This window comes from Eschrichtius robustus, chromosome 2 (assembly GCF_028021215.1).
Source record: "Eschrichtius robustus isolate mEscRob2 chromosome 2, mEscRob2.pri, whole genome shotgun sequence".
Taxonomy (NCBI): Eukaryota; Metazoa; Chordata; class Mammalia; order Artiodactyla; family Eschrichtiidae; genus Eschrichtius; species Eschrichtius robustus.
In genome coordinates, this window is record NC_090825.1 from 109,060,224 (window position 1) to 109,077,295 (window position 17,072).

The window sequence follows — 17,072 nt, forward strand, 5'->3', positions numbered from 1 at the left end:
TGTACTATCCATGTGATATAAGAATCCCAAGCCAAGAAAATAAATTAAAACATATACTTGAACTTGAATACTTCATCTTATGGGTTTCTAAGCACTAGAAAGTGCATACTGCTCTTCAGGGATTGCTCCTCAACCAGGGAGCACTGGGCTTTACCAGAATAGTCAGAAAAACACTATAAAATGAGTCTATTTGATGTGTCTAAATGAAAAACTAAGACACTGAAGTAAATAAATTTTGAAAAGAACCAAATAAAATTAATTAAAAGGAAAATTGTGATTATTGAAATGAAAGTCATCATTTGGGGGAAGATATTAATAGCAAAAGTTAAATAGTAGTAGAAACAGGTGAAAGAATCATACGTAAATAAAAACGAATCTGAAGCTAGAGAGTCAGTGAAATTGGAGGCAAATGCAGACAGTCTTCAAAGCATCCATAGAGAAAAAACAAATTTACATTCAAAGGACCGAAAGTTAGATTGACAGTTGACTTCTCATCAGCAGCAGTAGTGGTCAGAATAACATCTGTAAAGGAGTGAAGGAGGGACTTCCCTGGGAGTACAGTGGTTAAGACTTCGCCTTCTGCCCTGGTCAAGGAGCTAAGGTCCCACATGCCTCGTCGGGCCAAAAAAACACAGAAACATAAAACAGAAGCAATATTGTAACAAATTCAATAAAAACTTAAAAAAAATGGTCCACATCAAAAAAAAAAGGACTGAAGGAAAACACTGTCAACCAAGAATTCTGTACTTAGCTAAACTCTCATGCAAAACAACTATATCCCAATAAAAATTAATTAAAAAAAAGAAGAAAAACCTGTCATGCAAGACTAAGGGCAAAATATAGACCTTGTGTTACTAGTTAGTGTATCTGAGTGAAGGGTACATGGGACATTTCTATTCTGTTTTACCAACTCTTCTATAGGTTATTTCAAAATTAAATTGAAAAAAACCCCCACAATTTTAGAGAAACAACTGTGAAGCTAACTACTTGTAGCTCAATATTAAAAAGGATGTACTATTAAGAAAAACTCTTAAAGTAAGCACTTTATGAAGAAGGAAACTGAACTTTAAAGGAAGAATTGAGAGGCAAGAAAAAATGGTGATCAAAGAAATTGGTAAATGTGAGTAAATATTAGTAATCATCAACATTATTTGCACTTACATATGCTAAGTATAAGTATTTTGTGTAATTCTCACAACAACCATGTGGTATAGGTACTAATATTTTTCTTCAGTTTGAAAGAGCTCATCCAGTCCCCAGCACAATGAATGAAAAAGGACCAAACCAAGTCATGTCTCTGTGAAATTTGAGAATTCCAAAAGTAAAGAGAAAAATCTTTAAACCTTTCAGAGAAGGGAGAAATACATCACCAGTAAGGAAACAAAAATAAAATGCCACCAGACTTCTCAGCAGCAACTCTTGAAGGTAGTAAACAGTGAAACAATGCCTTTAAAATCCTGAGGAAAAGATCTTTAACTTGGTATTCTATATTTAACCAAATGGTCAATCAAATGTCAGATGCAAGCATTTAAAACATTTTTCTTCCGTGTACCCTTTCTTAATAAGCTAGTGGAGTGTGTGATTTTACAAAATAAGCTGAGGAGGATAAAAAAAGGAAGAGGTGATCCTCAGAAACAGGACATCAATGTAGGAAGGGAACCGAAGGAGCATGCCTTGAGAGCAGCTAGTAAAGATTGAAGTAAGAGGCTAGGAAGTTCTGTAGAGAAACCAAAAGAAAATTTGAGTCAGTACATTTACTCACATGTTCGGGTATGTGGAAATTACAGGTCTTTTACAGGTCTAATTAAAGTGTTTTGCGGTTCTGGTATAGGTACATAGAAAAACTAAGCAAACACAAATTCTCAGGTGCTATTAACCTCAGGAAAACAAAAGATAATTCAAGAAAGGATAGCTAATTCAAATAGGTTACTTGTTTCATCAGTGGCAATTATAATAACAAACGTTGAGTATTGATTCAACCAAAAATTATTAATTATCACTTACGACGATAGTGAAAGGGAGTTTGAGGGTAGGCAGTGATTAAAAAAAGACGTATCCTTATCTGTTTTAACAGAACATCAGTTTAAATTATCTAAAAATAACAAGAAATAGCAATTGTCATCTTACTCATAATTATAAATATCAAAAGAAATACCTTGATAAGTTAAAAATGACTACCACTAACAGATGGAGAGGGATAGGTGTGATTTACCATTTTAAATAGCTTTTTATTATGTATTGATTTTTAAAAATCTTTGTGCTTGTATTAATTTTTGAATAACAGTAAAGGCTTGTTTACATATAAGAAAACATTTTACAGTATGGTTTTATTCACAGAACTGCAGGTAGTGGGATAGAATTTGAGTATGTGTTGCTTGGTAAACATTGCATGGTGGTGCCACCCACCAAGAAAGGTAACGCAGACACAGATATGTAAATTTAGTGTTGAAAGTAATGTGTTTAAATGAACAAGGAGACCACATGAGATGTTCATTAGCATTTGGGTGTAAATATCTACCTAGAAGCAGAAGAAAAGTTCAGAGTATTAAGATAACTTTCAATCCATGAACTAATAAATTGAGAATCTACTATGTGTCACAAAATTGTTTCTAACTCTACATAGCTAACAAAGGGTTTAAGGAGAGTGGATGAAGACATGGAAAAGGGAGAAAGAAAAAGGGAGAGAGAGAAACTGGAAAAAAAGAAAGAAGGAAAGTAGCAGGAAAGGAAAAGGAGGATTTATTGTTAAAGAGAGGAAATATGGTATTCAGTCTCATACAAGGGGGAGAAGTGTGGGCATTAGAGAAGGGGACAGTAGTTTTCTTATGTTATTACTTTGCTCCATGTTGCAAACTCTTTCAGGTTTGAGCCAATATAAGAATCTCTCCCCTACATATGTATATGTTTGGCATTAAGTACTTGAGTTTTTAATTCAGGCGAAAAGGAAGATGTTAAAAAAGAAAAAGCCTGAGTAGACTGTGAAAATGTTACCTAACTATACCCATAAAATATTAACGTCCAAGTTAATTTATAAAGTAAACCTAAATGAAACTATGTGGGATGATAGGTTTATAATCCTGGGATAAGTAAAAGAAACTCCCGGTCCATGATGAAAATTTGTCTGAAGTAAGATAAACCACCTAATCTGTGATGGAAATTGATGTTTGACTACATAAGACTTTAAAGCTTTCATATGGGAAGTTCCCTGGCAGTCTAGTGGGTAGGACTCGGTGCTTTCACTGCCATAGCCCCGGGTTCCATCCCTGGTCGGGGAACTGAGATTCTGCAAGCCACGCAGCACAGCCAAAAAAAAAAAAAAAAAAAAAGCTTTCATATGAAAGCTGTAAACAAAGTTAAAAAACAAAAACGATGCAACAAAATACATAGAAAACCTGTACACTGAGAACTACAGACTATTGGATATGCCATGTTAATGGGTTAGATACTCTATTGTTAAAATGTAAATCTCCAAATAATTGTCAAAATAAATGCAATCCTAATCAGATTCAGAGGAGGCTTTTTTGTAGAAACTGACAAATTGATTCTCAAATGCATATGGAAATGCAAAGCATCTAGACAATCCAAAGTAACCTTGGAAAAGAATAATTTGGAAGACTTACCACTACCTGACTTCAAGTCTTAGTATAAACGTATAGCAGTCAAGGGACTTTCCTGGTGGTCCAGTGGTTAAGAATCCACCTTCCAGTGTAGGAGACGCAGGTTTGATCCCTGGTCTGGGAACTAAGATCCCACATGCTGCGCAGGGCAGCTAAGCCCACACGCCGCAACTACTGAGCCTGCACGCTCTGGAGCCCGTGCACCACAACTAGAGAGAAGCCTGCATGCCACAACAAAGAGCCCATGCACCCCAATGAAAGATCCTGCATGCCTCAACGAAGATCCCCACATGCCACAACTAAGACCCAACACAGCCAAAAAAAAAGTAAAATAGTAATAATAAAAAAAGTATAGCAGTCAAGATAGTCTGGTTCTAGTATAGGCATAAACCAGTGTAATAATCAGCCCAGAAATGGACACAAACCTACAGTTATATGATTTTCAGTGAAAAGTGCCAAATCAAGTCAATAGGCAAAGAGATATCCTTCAGCAGATGAGCTGGAACAATGGGCTATCTATGTAAAAAAGGAATCTTTGACCTTTACTTTATACCACCAGAAATAACTAAAAATTGATTATAGACTGAAAAGTAAAAACTAAAAGTTCTAGAAGAAAAAATAATACAAGGAAAGCTATGTTTGGGGGATATGCAGAAATTTCTTAGAACACAAAACACAAATCATAAAAGATGAAATAGGTAAACTAGATTTTGTTAAATTAAAAAACTTAAACTCTTTGAAAGATGCTATTTTTTAAAATAGTTATTTATTTGGCTGTGTCGGGTCTTAGTTGCCGCACAAAGGATCTTCGTTGAGGCATGTGGGATCTTTTGTTCCAGTGCGCAGGCATCTTTCTAGTTGTGGCACACGGGTTTTCTCTCTAGTTGTGACACGCAGGCTCCAGGGCGTGTGGGCTCTGTAGTTGTAGTGCATGGGCTTAGTTGCCCCGCGGCATGTGGGGTCTTAGTTCCCTGACCAGGGATTGAACCCACGTCCCCTGCATTGAAAGGCGGATTCTCTACCAATGGACCACCAGGGAAGTCCCGAAAGGTGCTATTTTTTTAAAAATGGAAAGACAAAGACCAGGAAAAAATCTTCACAATACACTTACCAGACAAAGGGCTTGATCTAGAATATGTAAAGAACACAACTGAATAAGGCACCTAAATTAAAAAATGGGCAAAAGATGTGAATATACCTAACCAAAGAAGATAATATGAATGGCTAGCAAGCACATGAAAAGACTAAATACCATTAGTTATCAGGAAAGTGTAAATTAAAACCACAGCAAGGTAGTACTTCATACCCACTAGAATGACTAAAAGTAACAAGATTGATGATACAAAGTGTTGGTAGGATGTGGAACAACTGGAACTCTCATACATTGCTGGTACAAATGCAAAATGGTACAACTGATTTGGAAAACTGGTAAACAGTTTCTTATAAAGTTAAAATTATACTTAAAATATGACTCAGCAATTCTCTTTGTAGATATTTACTCAGGAGAAATGAAAATTTCTGTTTACATGGATATTTGTATACACTAATTTATAGCAGCATTATTTTTAACAGCCAAAAACTGGAAATACTAAATATGAAGTTAAATTGTGCTGTGTATACACAATGGAAATCTATGTGAATTAGCTAATAGAGGCATCATGGTAAATCTCAAAAACATGCTGAATTAAAAAAGCCAGATATTAAAAAAAAAAAAAAGTACCCTGTGATTACATTAACACGAAACTGTGGGAAAGACTAACCTATAAGCAGTCATTCTAAGGAAAAAAACTAACCCTCTTGGGGCTTCCCTGGTGGCGCAGTGGTTGAGAATCTGCCTGCCAATGCAGGGGACATGGGTTTGAGCCCTGGTCTGGGAAGATCCCACATGCCGCGGAGCAGCTGGGCCCGTGAGCCACAATTACTGAGCCTGCGCGTTTGGAGCCTGTGCTCCGCAACAAGAGAGGCCGCGATAGTGAGAGGCCCGCACACCGTGATGAAGAGTGGCCCCCGCTTGCCGCAACTAGAGAAAGCCCTCTCACAGAAATGAAGACCCAACACAGCCATAAATAAATAAAAATCCATGTTATAATCTGCTTCAACTCCTTACTGCAACTCAGCAGGGTTTAAATGATAAATTAAAATTACTAAAAACAAAAAACTAACCCTCTTATTTCAGTAGTTACATGCGCCCCTGTCTGTGCCTTTTATAACTGAGTTCAGGGAACAGTGGCTTGACTGAACTTTGATTAGCCACAGAAAAGTAGGTCTGTGATAAGTATGTAGTTTGAAAGCTCTTTTCAGAATGGGTTGGGTTTTGTATTTTTGTTTTTTCTTTCCCAATAGAACCTTGTACCTCAAGTCAATATCAAAGAATGATTTTAACTAGATTGGGACAGATTTAGTGCTGGTGCAGCTATGATATAAGCTTTACTGAGAACTCAGACTTGGTCATTGATTAGTAATTTTTGCATTTCTGGTGGAAATCTCTTTGGCATCTGGTAGAACTTCAGACCTCATCACCCCTTTCCCCACTCAAACCTCCCAAATTTTACCAGGTCCTTCAAAGTCTCTAGCAAAGGGTGTTCATTTTTACTTGACATTGTATTTTGCATTTCCATCACTCTATTACAAACAACTTGAAATCGTTAGTATTTGCTTCTTTTACTTATATATTATTTAAATTGTTATTATTTAAAGATATATAAAAAATTGTATAGACCATAAATGTACTATTTAATACAAAATTATAAAGCAAGTACCTGTGTAACTACCACTTAAGTCAAGAGGTAGAATATTGTCAGCGTTCCAGGAGCTCTTATGCATCTCTTCCTAATTCTTAATTCCTGCCCTCAGCCCTAACCACTTTCCTGACTTCTGTTATAATTTTCTTGCTTTACTTTTATACTTCTCTATGCATCTCTAAACAAAGTAGTTTAGTTGAACTTGTTTTTGAAATTCGTATAAAGGAAATCATTCCATGTATATTGTTTTGTGCCTTCTTTCCCTCAATAACATGGCACTGAGAATTGTCCAGTGTGTTGGATGAAACTACCATTCATTTTCATTTTGTATAGTGTTCTTTTGTATGAATGGAGCACCATTCATTTTTTTTCAGTTTAAAATGCTATCTGTTTATTCTTTTTTTTATATATATTTGTTTATTTATTCGGTTGTGCCGGGTCCTAGTTGCAGCATGTGTGCTCCTTAGTTGTGGCGTGTGAACTCTTAGTTGCAACATGCATGTGGGATCTAGTTCCCTGCATTGGGAGTGTGGAGTCTTAACCACTGCACCACCAGGGAAGTCCCTATTTGTTTATTCTTTTTTAAAAAAAAATTTTTAATTGAAGTATTGTTGATTTATAATGTTGTGTTAATTTCTGCTGTATAGCAAAGTGACTCAGTTACAGACATATACGTTCCTTTTCATATTCTTTTCCATTATGGTTTATCATAGGATATTGAATATAGTTCTCTGTGCTATACAGTAGGACCTTGTTGTTTATCCATTCTATATGTAATAGTTTGCATCTACTAACCCCAAACTACCAGTTCATCCCTCTCCCGCCCCCCACCCCCTTGGCAACCACAGTCTATTCTCTATGTCCATGATTCTGTTTCATAGGTAAGTTCATTTGTGTCATATGTTAGATTCCACATATAAATGATATCATATGGTATTTGTCTTGCTCTTTCTGACTTACTTCACTTAGTATGATAATCTTTAGTTGCATCCATGTTGTTGCAGATGGCATTATTTTGTTCTTTTTTATGGCTGAGTAGTATTCCATTGTATATATATACCACATCTTCTTTATCCATTCATTTGTTGATGGACATTTAGGTTGTTTCCAAGTGTTGACTATTGTAAATAGTGCTGCTGTGAACATAGGGGTGCATGTATCTTTTTGAATTATAGTTTTGTCTGGGTATATGCCCAGGAGGGGATTGCTGGATCATATGGTAATTGTATTTTTAGTTTTCTGAGGACCCTCCATACTGTTTTCCATAGTGGCTGTACCAGTTTACATTCCCACCCACAGTGTAGGAGGGTTCCCTTTTCTCCACACCCTCTCCAGCGTTTGTTCTTTGTAGACTTTTTAGTTCTTTGTAGACCATTCTGACCCGTGTGAGGTGGTACCTCATTGTAGTTTTGATTTGCATTTCTCTAATAATGAGCGATGTTGAGCATCTTTTCATGTGCTTATTGACCACCTGTATTTCTTCTTTGGAGAAATGTCTCTTTAGGTCTTCTGCCTATTTTTCAATTGGGTTGTTTGTTTTTTTTCGTTGTTGAGTTGTATGAGCTGTTTGTATATTTTGGCAATTAAGCCCTTATGGGTTGCATTGTTTGCAAATATTTTCTCCCATTCCGTAGGTTGTCTCTCAGTTCATTTAAAACATTTTTTATTTTTATTTATTTTTTTGAATAGACTTTTAGGCTGTTTCCTAAAAATTTACAGCTATTACAAATTAATTATTTTTGCTACTTCATTCTGCTATTAGCTATTTTAATTTTGATAACAAATAAAAGAACATCTTGTATCAGTATAGCTCTTTATGATATATGCAGTGCCCTTGTGTACCTCCTAATTTAGCCCTCATTTCAGACCTGTGACATTGGCAGTGAAGCATTCCATTTTTTATAACTAATGATAGAGCTTGTCACTTGCCCAAGTTAACATTGCTAAAAATTAGTGTAGTACTAACAACTGCCAGACATCTCTTATATCAAAGTCTAAATTCTAAACATCTGATTCTGTTTCACACAAACTGAGCATGCTCAATACCTCAACTGAGTTAAAGTATTCCACGTTAAAAAAAAAAGAGGGAAGAAATTATTTGTCTTAAAAGGTATGCCTCATTGCCTTGTTTTTCAAATCATGGCTTTATTGTTGTTTCTTTGGAAGTTGACCTAAACAATTTTATTAATTTGTGGGTACGATGTTGGGACATACATTTTTCATATTGTCAGAAGCGAAACTGTTCCCACAAGTATAAAGCTTATATCTGCAGCATTTGTAGGTGTGGAAAGTGAGGAGGAGGGGAGGGGACTGAGGAGGTTATATTTTTGACCGGAGAATACTACTACACTTTTTTTACTCATGCCAATCTCTTTAAAAGTCAAGAGACTGAACTTTTAATGCAAGGAATCTCTGCCAGTCACTAAGTGGCCTGACAGTTCACTTAAGCTTTTCTAAAATCTTATGCCTAATGAAACTTGAGTTTGTGAAATACTCTCTGGTGCTGTAGCCCAGTTTGACCCCTCATTTATGTGTGGAATGTGCTGAGCTGTGTTTAAAGCCAAGTTTAGTTGTTGATGTTGTTGCAAAGTGACACTTCTTTTGTTATCTTAAGATTTTTTTTTTTTAAAGTAAGGTTTTCAAAATGGACCTGATTTAAGCAACTTTGAGCTCAGGAAGTGAAAGTACCTGTTAATATATTTATTATTAGTGGTAGTATTGAAATTTTTTGTGACAGATTCAATACTTCTCTATAAGGTGTTTATGTATAAATGTGTTATAAGTATATATACATTTGAAAAAAATTCTAAAAAGGAATTTTGTTTAGAAAAGCAAGAAAATGGAAAAAGTGTATTGGTATGATATTCCAAGGCATGTCTGAAACATTTTTAGATTTATATGTTTACTTAACAAATAAAAACCTGTCTAGTTGCAAGCATCCCCTTGGTTTGAAAATGTATTTCATCCTATCTATTATCTAGGTCGATATTCTTAAGTATCCTTTCTGTCTTATCTCCGAAAATAGAAGCACAAATTATTGTACTTTAAACAGTCATTCTTCAACTAAATATTAAGAAGGAGGAAATATTGTGAATGTCATTTTCAAAGTAGTACATGGGAATGGGAAAATGTATATTTTGAAATTTGCAAAATAAGGAGCAGCTTTACTCTAAATAGGAAGGAAATTTGAATTTGCGAAAATGTTGATTGTAAATACGGAAGTCATCTATTACTTTTAAGTGTTAAACAGAAGGAATGTATACTCAGTTAAAAATAGAAGAAAATAGAACACCTTACCATGTAAAATTAGTATTTGAAGGTGGTTTCTGGCAAAGGTAAATTACAAATAAAAAGGAAATTGCTAGCTCTATATGTAGATGAGAAAATATGATGATGGAGTAAATCAAATAATAGATTTTAAAACCTCAGATTTCAAATCCAGTAGATGTGAAGCAGAGTAATTCACGTTTGTATGTGCTGCATCAGCAGTGATGAGCATAAGGAATTTTCAGTTTCAAACAAAGGCATATTTGTTTTCATAAAATTGGTTAAAAGAGATTTCACAATGATATTTTAATGGCCACGGTCTTTGATTCAGGGAGGAATTAAGCTTGTTAAGTAAATAGCCCTGAAATAATATTCATGATGTTGTGAATTTAACCCTTTGCTCTTACATTCTCGCTAAGGAAGTAAATGAAACATACAGTTCTTTTGAGCTTATAAACCTTCATAGTATTTACCCAATTCATTGGACAGAGCCAATTGCAAGACTGCTACTTCTTTGTTTAGGAGTTTGGGTGACGTAAGGAATGTTCACCTCTCCTTGAAAATAAGCATTCCAGGTTCTGAATTTTACTGTGGCAAGAATGTACATTTTCTTCCTTCTTATCTTCCTCTTTGAACATATGTTTAGATCTTAACATGTCATTGTCCTCTAGTATGTTGGAGGACATGTCCTCTGGACTGTGTAGAATCAGGGTCCTAAATTCATGTCTTATTACCCATATTTGTGACATTGAACATATATGCATTAATCTTCATTGAAGATCTTCTATACAAATATAAAAATAACTGTCATTTATGTCTTACAAGGTTTAGAGTCATGGCTTTGGGGAAAGCTTTTACAGTCATAAAATAGAATGCTCTATGAAGGCAAGGATTACTGTCTCTTTTCAACTGCTGTATTCCTAATACCTGACACTGAGAAAGTACTCAAATATTTTTTTATTGAATGAATATCAGTTTATTAAAATCTTGATTTTTTTTTTCAGTGTTTACTTTTTGGGGAAATAGTCTTAATTTTATCACAGATTTAAGAAATAAAAGCTTCTAAGGGTAAGATAAGTAAAGTAACTTCTTTTCTTTTCTTCTTTTTTTCTAGACTGCCTGTTAAGGTCCTGAGTCAAGACAACAATTTTTATACCTTTCCTGGTGGTTCAGAAACGAGTCTCTGTAGAATCAGAAGCAAAGAAAGGAAACAATCTGACCTTTTCTTTGTTAGATTGACTATATAAGATACTTGACTTCCAGGAACAAAAACACAGAGAAGTAATAAAGTTATTATTTTGGCATCTTTGGACATTTATCATATTGAGAAGCCTGCTTTGTGAAGCTTCCTGAGTTGAGATTTGGAAACTTCATTGGTGCTCATTTATAACTTGGACTGTAAGCATGAGTGAATTCTGGTTGTGTTTCAACTGCTGTATTGCAGAACAGCCTCAACCTGTAAGTATGAAGTAATACATGTACAGAGTGGGTGGGGTGCTTATTAAACATAATGCTGGTTCTCAAGTTGAGAATCAGGACCCCAGCAGTGATTGCAGGGCAGTTCTAAGGCCTGTCAGTGGAATTCTGAACATCTGGTTAAAGAAAGGAAAAAAAAAAAAAAAAAAAAGTAAATGTGTTTTGAGTAAATGCCATGTGTGAGGAACTGTGCTAGACCATTGTGTATGATTGAGAAGGTTATGCTCTTCTACCAAGTAGACCAGCTTCTGGAGGAGCCATGAGAGGAGAGGGAGACAATCTGAGGTAGAACAGCCAAGTCAGCTTTGGAAATCAGTGGTGGAAGATGTCATAGCTAGGTTGCCTCACATCCGTCTCGATTTACCATCTCATTTTCCTCACAGCAGCTCTCTGAGGAAGATACCATTATCCTTATTTTTCAGTTGAAATAGGTTCAGTTTTTTGCCCAAAGTCATATGGATAGTAAGTAGTCTTGGCTGACTTTTTCTTGGTACCTGCCCCACTTTTATCCCTTCTAACCTGTGCACATTTTGTTACCTCTGTGAAAATTCTGCCCTCCACGTCCAATTTTCTCTTCATCCTTTAAGATGTCTAGATCAAATGTCAACTCTATGAAATCTTCACCAGCTTTCCCCTGACTTAGATGATACCTCATGTGTATTACCACCAGCTCTTTTAGTTCATTTTTCTGTGGTAGGATGGAACTTCTTGCATAGTAACTTAACTGTACTATAGTCTTTCCCACCATGTTTTGAATTCTTTAGGGGCCCTGAGCATATTTAGTTTGTATCTTCAGGATCAAATCTAATACCTTGGAGAATGTAGCTATACATGCTAGCTGGTTTGCTGTCTGACTGGCAGAATAAATGAATTTCTATTTTATTCTGTTTTGCTTACATTTGTAACAACATAAAAGGAAGAATGAGGTATAATCCTAAGGTCTCTTCAGATCTTTTCTGAGCCTTTCCCTGGTCATACATGGTCACTTTGTAATTGCCCTTGTTGTATATGCAATTGTTTTTGAATGTCCTAGTCTTTAATGTCTGGCTCTGGAAAGGGGAAAAAATGAAAAATTGGGGCGGGGAGGAAAAGCAAAGGCGTGGCTTTTTAAATCCTCTGGAAGTCACTTCAGCCAGAGAGGGAGGAGCTTGCAACAGTCGCTGCCTACCTCCTTGTCCGTTGCTCCTCTGTGATCAGAAGCAGAGGTATTTGGAGGACATGGTCCTTTTTGCCCATCGTGGCTCCCACAAGCTGTGTATAGTATATGTGAAGAACACAGCTACGGGGCTGGGCAGGTAGTTACTACTGTGCTAAGAGCTAACACTGACTGAAATTAACTGCAGTTTACCTTCCACGTTTTCCCCTGGAAGCTGCAATCCTTGAACAGACTCTAGTTTCAGAATAGATAACAGCAGACAGATTCTACCAGTACAATTGTTGTGGTGGGGATACAGATTCCTGCTGATATCTGCTCCACCATCTTCCCTTTTACTACTTTTATAATATTGTTTTTTACATTTAGCTCTTTGAACTGTGAGGCATGAGGTAGGAGTCTAACTTTTCTTTCATGTTAATCAGCTATTTAAAAACAGTTTATTAAATAGCCAGTCTTTTTATTAGTGATATGAAATGTCACCTTTATTATATACTACATTTTCATATATTTAAAGAGACTGTTCCTGAAATCTGTCCTGTTCTTTTGGTTACATATGTTTACACCTGTGCAGTTACTGTACTGTTTTAATTGCTGCAGTTACTTAGTACATAGTTCTTTTTAAACTGTATTGGTAATGTCTTATTTTTAAGCTGGATTGTTGTAACATGGGTCCTTATTATGTTTTTTTTAATATTTTTTCTTTGAGATATTTCATAATGCATCTTTTAAATTCTGTAGGTGTTTACTGTAGGATTGCATTGAATCTAGAATGTAATTGGATGAGAACTGACATCTATAAAATTTTGAGTAATGCCATTGAGAAACATGGCATACATCTTCATTTATACAGACCTTTTCATGTTCTTTTAGTAAGCTTAAAATTTTCGTCATGTAGGTTCTGCACATTTTTTGCTAGGTTTTTTCTAGATTTTTTATGGATTTTTGTTGCTATTCTGAATGATATTGTTTTGCTGTTAAATTTCCTAGTTGGAATTTTTTTTTAACTAGTGTATAGGCAACTCATAATTTTTATACACTAATTTTTTATCCAGATACCATACTGAACAGTTTATATTTCCTAAATTTCTCCATATAGTGACATTTTTTTTCAGTCTTAATTCTGATGCATACACTTTTTTCCCTATTAATATCTTACTGCACTGACTCAGATCTCCAGTATAGTGCTGAATAGTGTCAGTGATGGCTAAGCATTCTTGCTTCTCCCGACTTTAAAGGGAAAGGTTCAGATTTACTTAAGCATAAAATGAATGTTTATTTCAGTGAACACGTTTACCTGTGCATTTAAGTTATTGTGTATAATTTATCATCTATGATATATATTATCAGTGATTACATTTTCAACAGTTTTTAAAGATTATAGAATACTTGAATCCTGTCGCCATATTGTTTTTAGTATGCCTTGTAATTTTTGTTGAAAGTCATATGTGATAATACTCTGGGTAAAAGGAACTGAGGGAAATAGGCCTGTAGTGTGAATTTTTATGTTTATCTGAGTGGGGGTTAGGCTTTATTTACTGTTTGCTGTAGTTGTAGGTGTCACAGGATAAAATTTCCTTTGGTGTCCTTGTTTCTGTGCCCTGTTGTCTTTGGTTTCCCTAGAGACTTCTCCTTAAGTAAGGTCTGACATGTCCAGTTCTTTCAGTTATATTTCCCTGTTGCACAGGAGCCCTGTTGATGTATTGGTAAGATGTTGGGCGTGGGGAAGCATTATATACTGCTGTGGTTAGGTTTCAGTCTTTCAGTGAGCCTGTGCCCCTGGGCTGTGACCTATATAAGTGCTTCTCAGTTTTGTTTTTTACTCCTCAGTTGAGACAGAAAGGCTAGAGGAGGCTGGAGTTGGATATTTCCCTTCCCCAAAGTTTGTTAGTTTCTGGTAAAACCCTAGTCAGTTAGGCTCTGGTAAAATAGTTTCTTTTGAGGGTAGGCTTTGTTAAGAAGAACAGGCCAGGCAAATTTCCATACCACCAAATTGCAGAAAGGCATTGTAAATCGCTGAGAGAACCCCAACCGGGGCCTAGCTTCTGGTCTGTTCTGAGTCTCAGAGTTCAGGCAAGGTATCAAACCTCTCCTGATTTCCATTAGCTCACTGAGAATACAGAGATTGGATTGGATGAAGTATTAGTTACCTAAGATGATGCAAGTTCATCTAAGTCATAGTGGCTTAAAACAGATTTTTATTATCTCACAGATTCTGTGGTCAGGAATCCAGGCACTGTGTAGCCAAGTCCTCTGACTTAGGATCTTTCTAAGGCTACAGTTAAGATGTCAGCTGGGGCTGTAATTATCTCGGGGTTCAATACGGAAAGGACCAGCTTTCTATCTCACTAAAGTGGTTGTTGGAAGGGTTCAGTTCCTCTCTGAATCCTAACAAGAGTCTCAGTTGGAAAAAGTGCCTCAGTTCCTTGCTGGCTGTTGGCTGGAGGCCTCCCTGTTTCTTGCTCCACAGGTCTCTCCATAGCACAGCTCACAATGTGGCGACCGGCTTTCATTAGTATGAGCAAGAGGGCAAGCAAGATGGAAGTCAGAATCTTTGTGACATCCCATCACTTTTGCTATGTTCCGTCCTGTGGAATTAACTCACTAAATCTAGTTCACACCCTCCTAAGACTGGGCACCCCTGGAGTTTTTTAACTCTCCAGCTGTCTACACTCATCCTCCAGCAGTTCACCAATTACAGTTTGTTTTCCTACATTGGTCCTGTACTGACTGGAGGTTTCTGCTCTAGTACATTGTGATTTTCTGTATTTGCCTATGTCTCCAATTCTGGAGGCAACAGTTTGCTCTGTGATCTCAGTTCTCTAAAGGATCTAAGAACAGTTGTTGGTTTTCAGTTTGTTCAACTTTTTGATTGTGTGGATGGGCATGACATCTTCTAAGCTCCTTACGTGTGAGACAGGAAACCAGAAGTCATATTTCCATATTTTTTAAGGTGGATTTGTTTATTGCCAGCATCCATAATGTTTGTAATAAAAATGTATCCTGTTCCAGTATGTGATACAGGTATACTCAAACTAGAATGGCAGAGGTTAGGAATTTAAAGAGTGGGAGCATAAGGCTTTAGAATTATGAGACGTTAGAACTACATTTTCTGATACACAAAGGATTTGCAGTTTGAGTTTTTTGTGCACATATAACATGTCTGTATGGTGTTATTGTTTAATAATACATAATTGTATGAAATATTCCACAAGAATAGTGTTTTGACTTGCTGAGAAAAATGACACAAAACTTAACAGGGCCGTGTGGTTACTATCGTAGAAGAACAGCTTGCTTGTTGGCATGAGGAAAAAACATTTAAAGGATGCACTAATAATTGTATGTGTGTTTACAGTCTACAAAAACATATCCTTGCAGCTCTATTAGACAATATCAAGAGTGTCTTATTTGAAAGCTGCTTGGTCATCTCTAAAGTTTTCTAAAAGTATGTACCAAAATTGAGTGCTGTGAGCCAACTCTCCCACTCTTTCTTTACCACCCCCTGCTCTTGCACATTCCATGTGTGGAAAAGGAACAACCCAATATTGGGAAGAACTTAGAATGCGTTTTTCTGAGTAGTAGCGTAAGAATCATATTTTTTCTTCCTACTCTTTCGTTTTAGCACAGTATAATACAGAGTAAAATAGAGTCCCAATTTTTGGAGCCATAGTAATCTAAACCTTTTAAATTGACTGTAGTGTAAATGCTGCGGTTGTTGTTGCTAGGTAGTGCTAAGGTTGGAATTTTTAAATTGGATTGTAGCTGTCTTGCAACTTAATTTTTTAAAAAATGAAAAGATTTGTCAGCTGTTTACAGGACTGTAGTGAATTCTTTACCTACTTACTGTTGTGCGTTGGTGTGCTGGTGGACTTTCCCCACCCCCCAGCTTTATTGAGTTACAATTGGTATACCAAAAAATTGCACATAATTAATGTATACAATCTGGCGAGTTTGGACATACGTATATACACTCGTTGCCATCACCGCACTTAAGATAATAAACTTCTAAGGTATCCTCAGAAACAATGCATATTGATTTACAACCTCCCCCTTTTCTAGTCATATTACATACTTTCCCCGTATAGTGTTTCCCCACATGGTACTGATGTTTTGTAATGCTGTTTGTCTCTGAAATGTGTTATTTTAATTAGACACCTATGCCCAGTTGTCATGTATTAATACTGGTATTTCCACAGTGGGCCACGTACTGATGAAATAACAGTGAGCAAAACAGACACTGTGTCTGCTTCATGGCTCTCATTCTAGTGGAGGAGATATTTAGTGAATAAATAGGTGTCTGTGATATCAGGTGATGGTAACTGCTCTAAGGAAAAAGAAAGTAGAAAAAAGGAGGAGAAATGGGGATATGAAGGGTGTACAGGAAACGCCTCTGATGAAGTGATATTTAAGCTAAGATTTAAGGAAGTAAGGCACATGCTTATGTAGAAGGACTTGCGAGTAGAAGAGTTCTGGAAGTGCAAGGGTTGTATGTGTACGAGGAATGTCAAAGAGGGCAGAGTGGCTGTGAGCCAGGGCTACAGTGGTGGGCAATGAGGTCAGAGAGAGTTAAGGGCCAGGTCATGTATGGCCTTCCAGGCTGGGGAAAGACTGATTTTTACACTTTGTGAAATGGGAAATCATTGAATGGTTTTGTTCTTTCAAGTGAAGAACATATCCTTTTCCCACTAGTTTGAATGTTGAGTGTTACTGTATGCCCAGACTGAGAGTTAGCACTTCCTGACCAGACTGCATCCTGTAGGCCAGTGAGTTACCTTCTCCTTCCTACACTCCCAGCCAGTGAGTCCTCCTCAGCAGTCT

The 17,072-nt window shown here is 36.4% G+C and overlaps 1 protein-coding gene across 4 annotated transcripts in view; it reads left to right on the forward strand.

Annotated features, from left to right (window-relative positions):
* The window catches only part of CDC42SE2 (CDC42 small effector 2), a 127,959-nt gene that overhangs the window by 64,372 nt on the left and 46,515 nt on the right, over positions 1-17,072 (forward strand). For all 4 annotated transcript variants that reach the window (XM_068535810.1, XM_068535812.1, XM_068535813.1 and 1 more), the window contains one exon: positions 10,740-11,083. In XM_068535810.1, coding sequence (XP_068391911.1) covers positions 11,030-11,083 — 54 coding nt within the window. In that variant the 5' untranslated portion in view covers positions 10,740-11,029. The remainder of the gene's footprint in view (positions 1-10,739; positions 11,084-17,072) is intronic.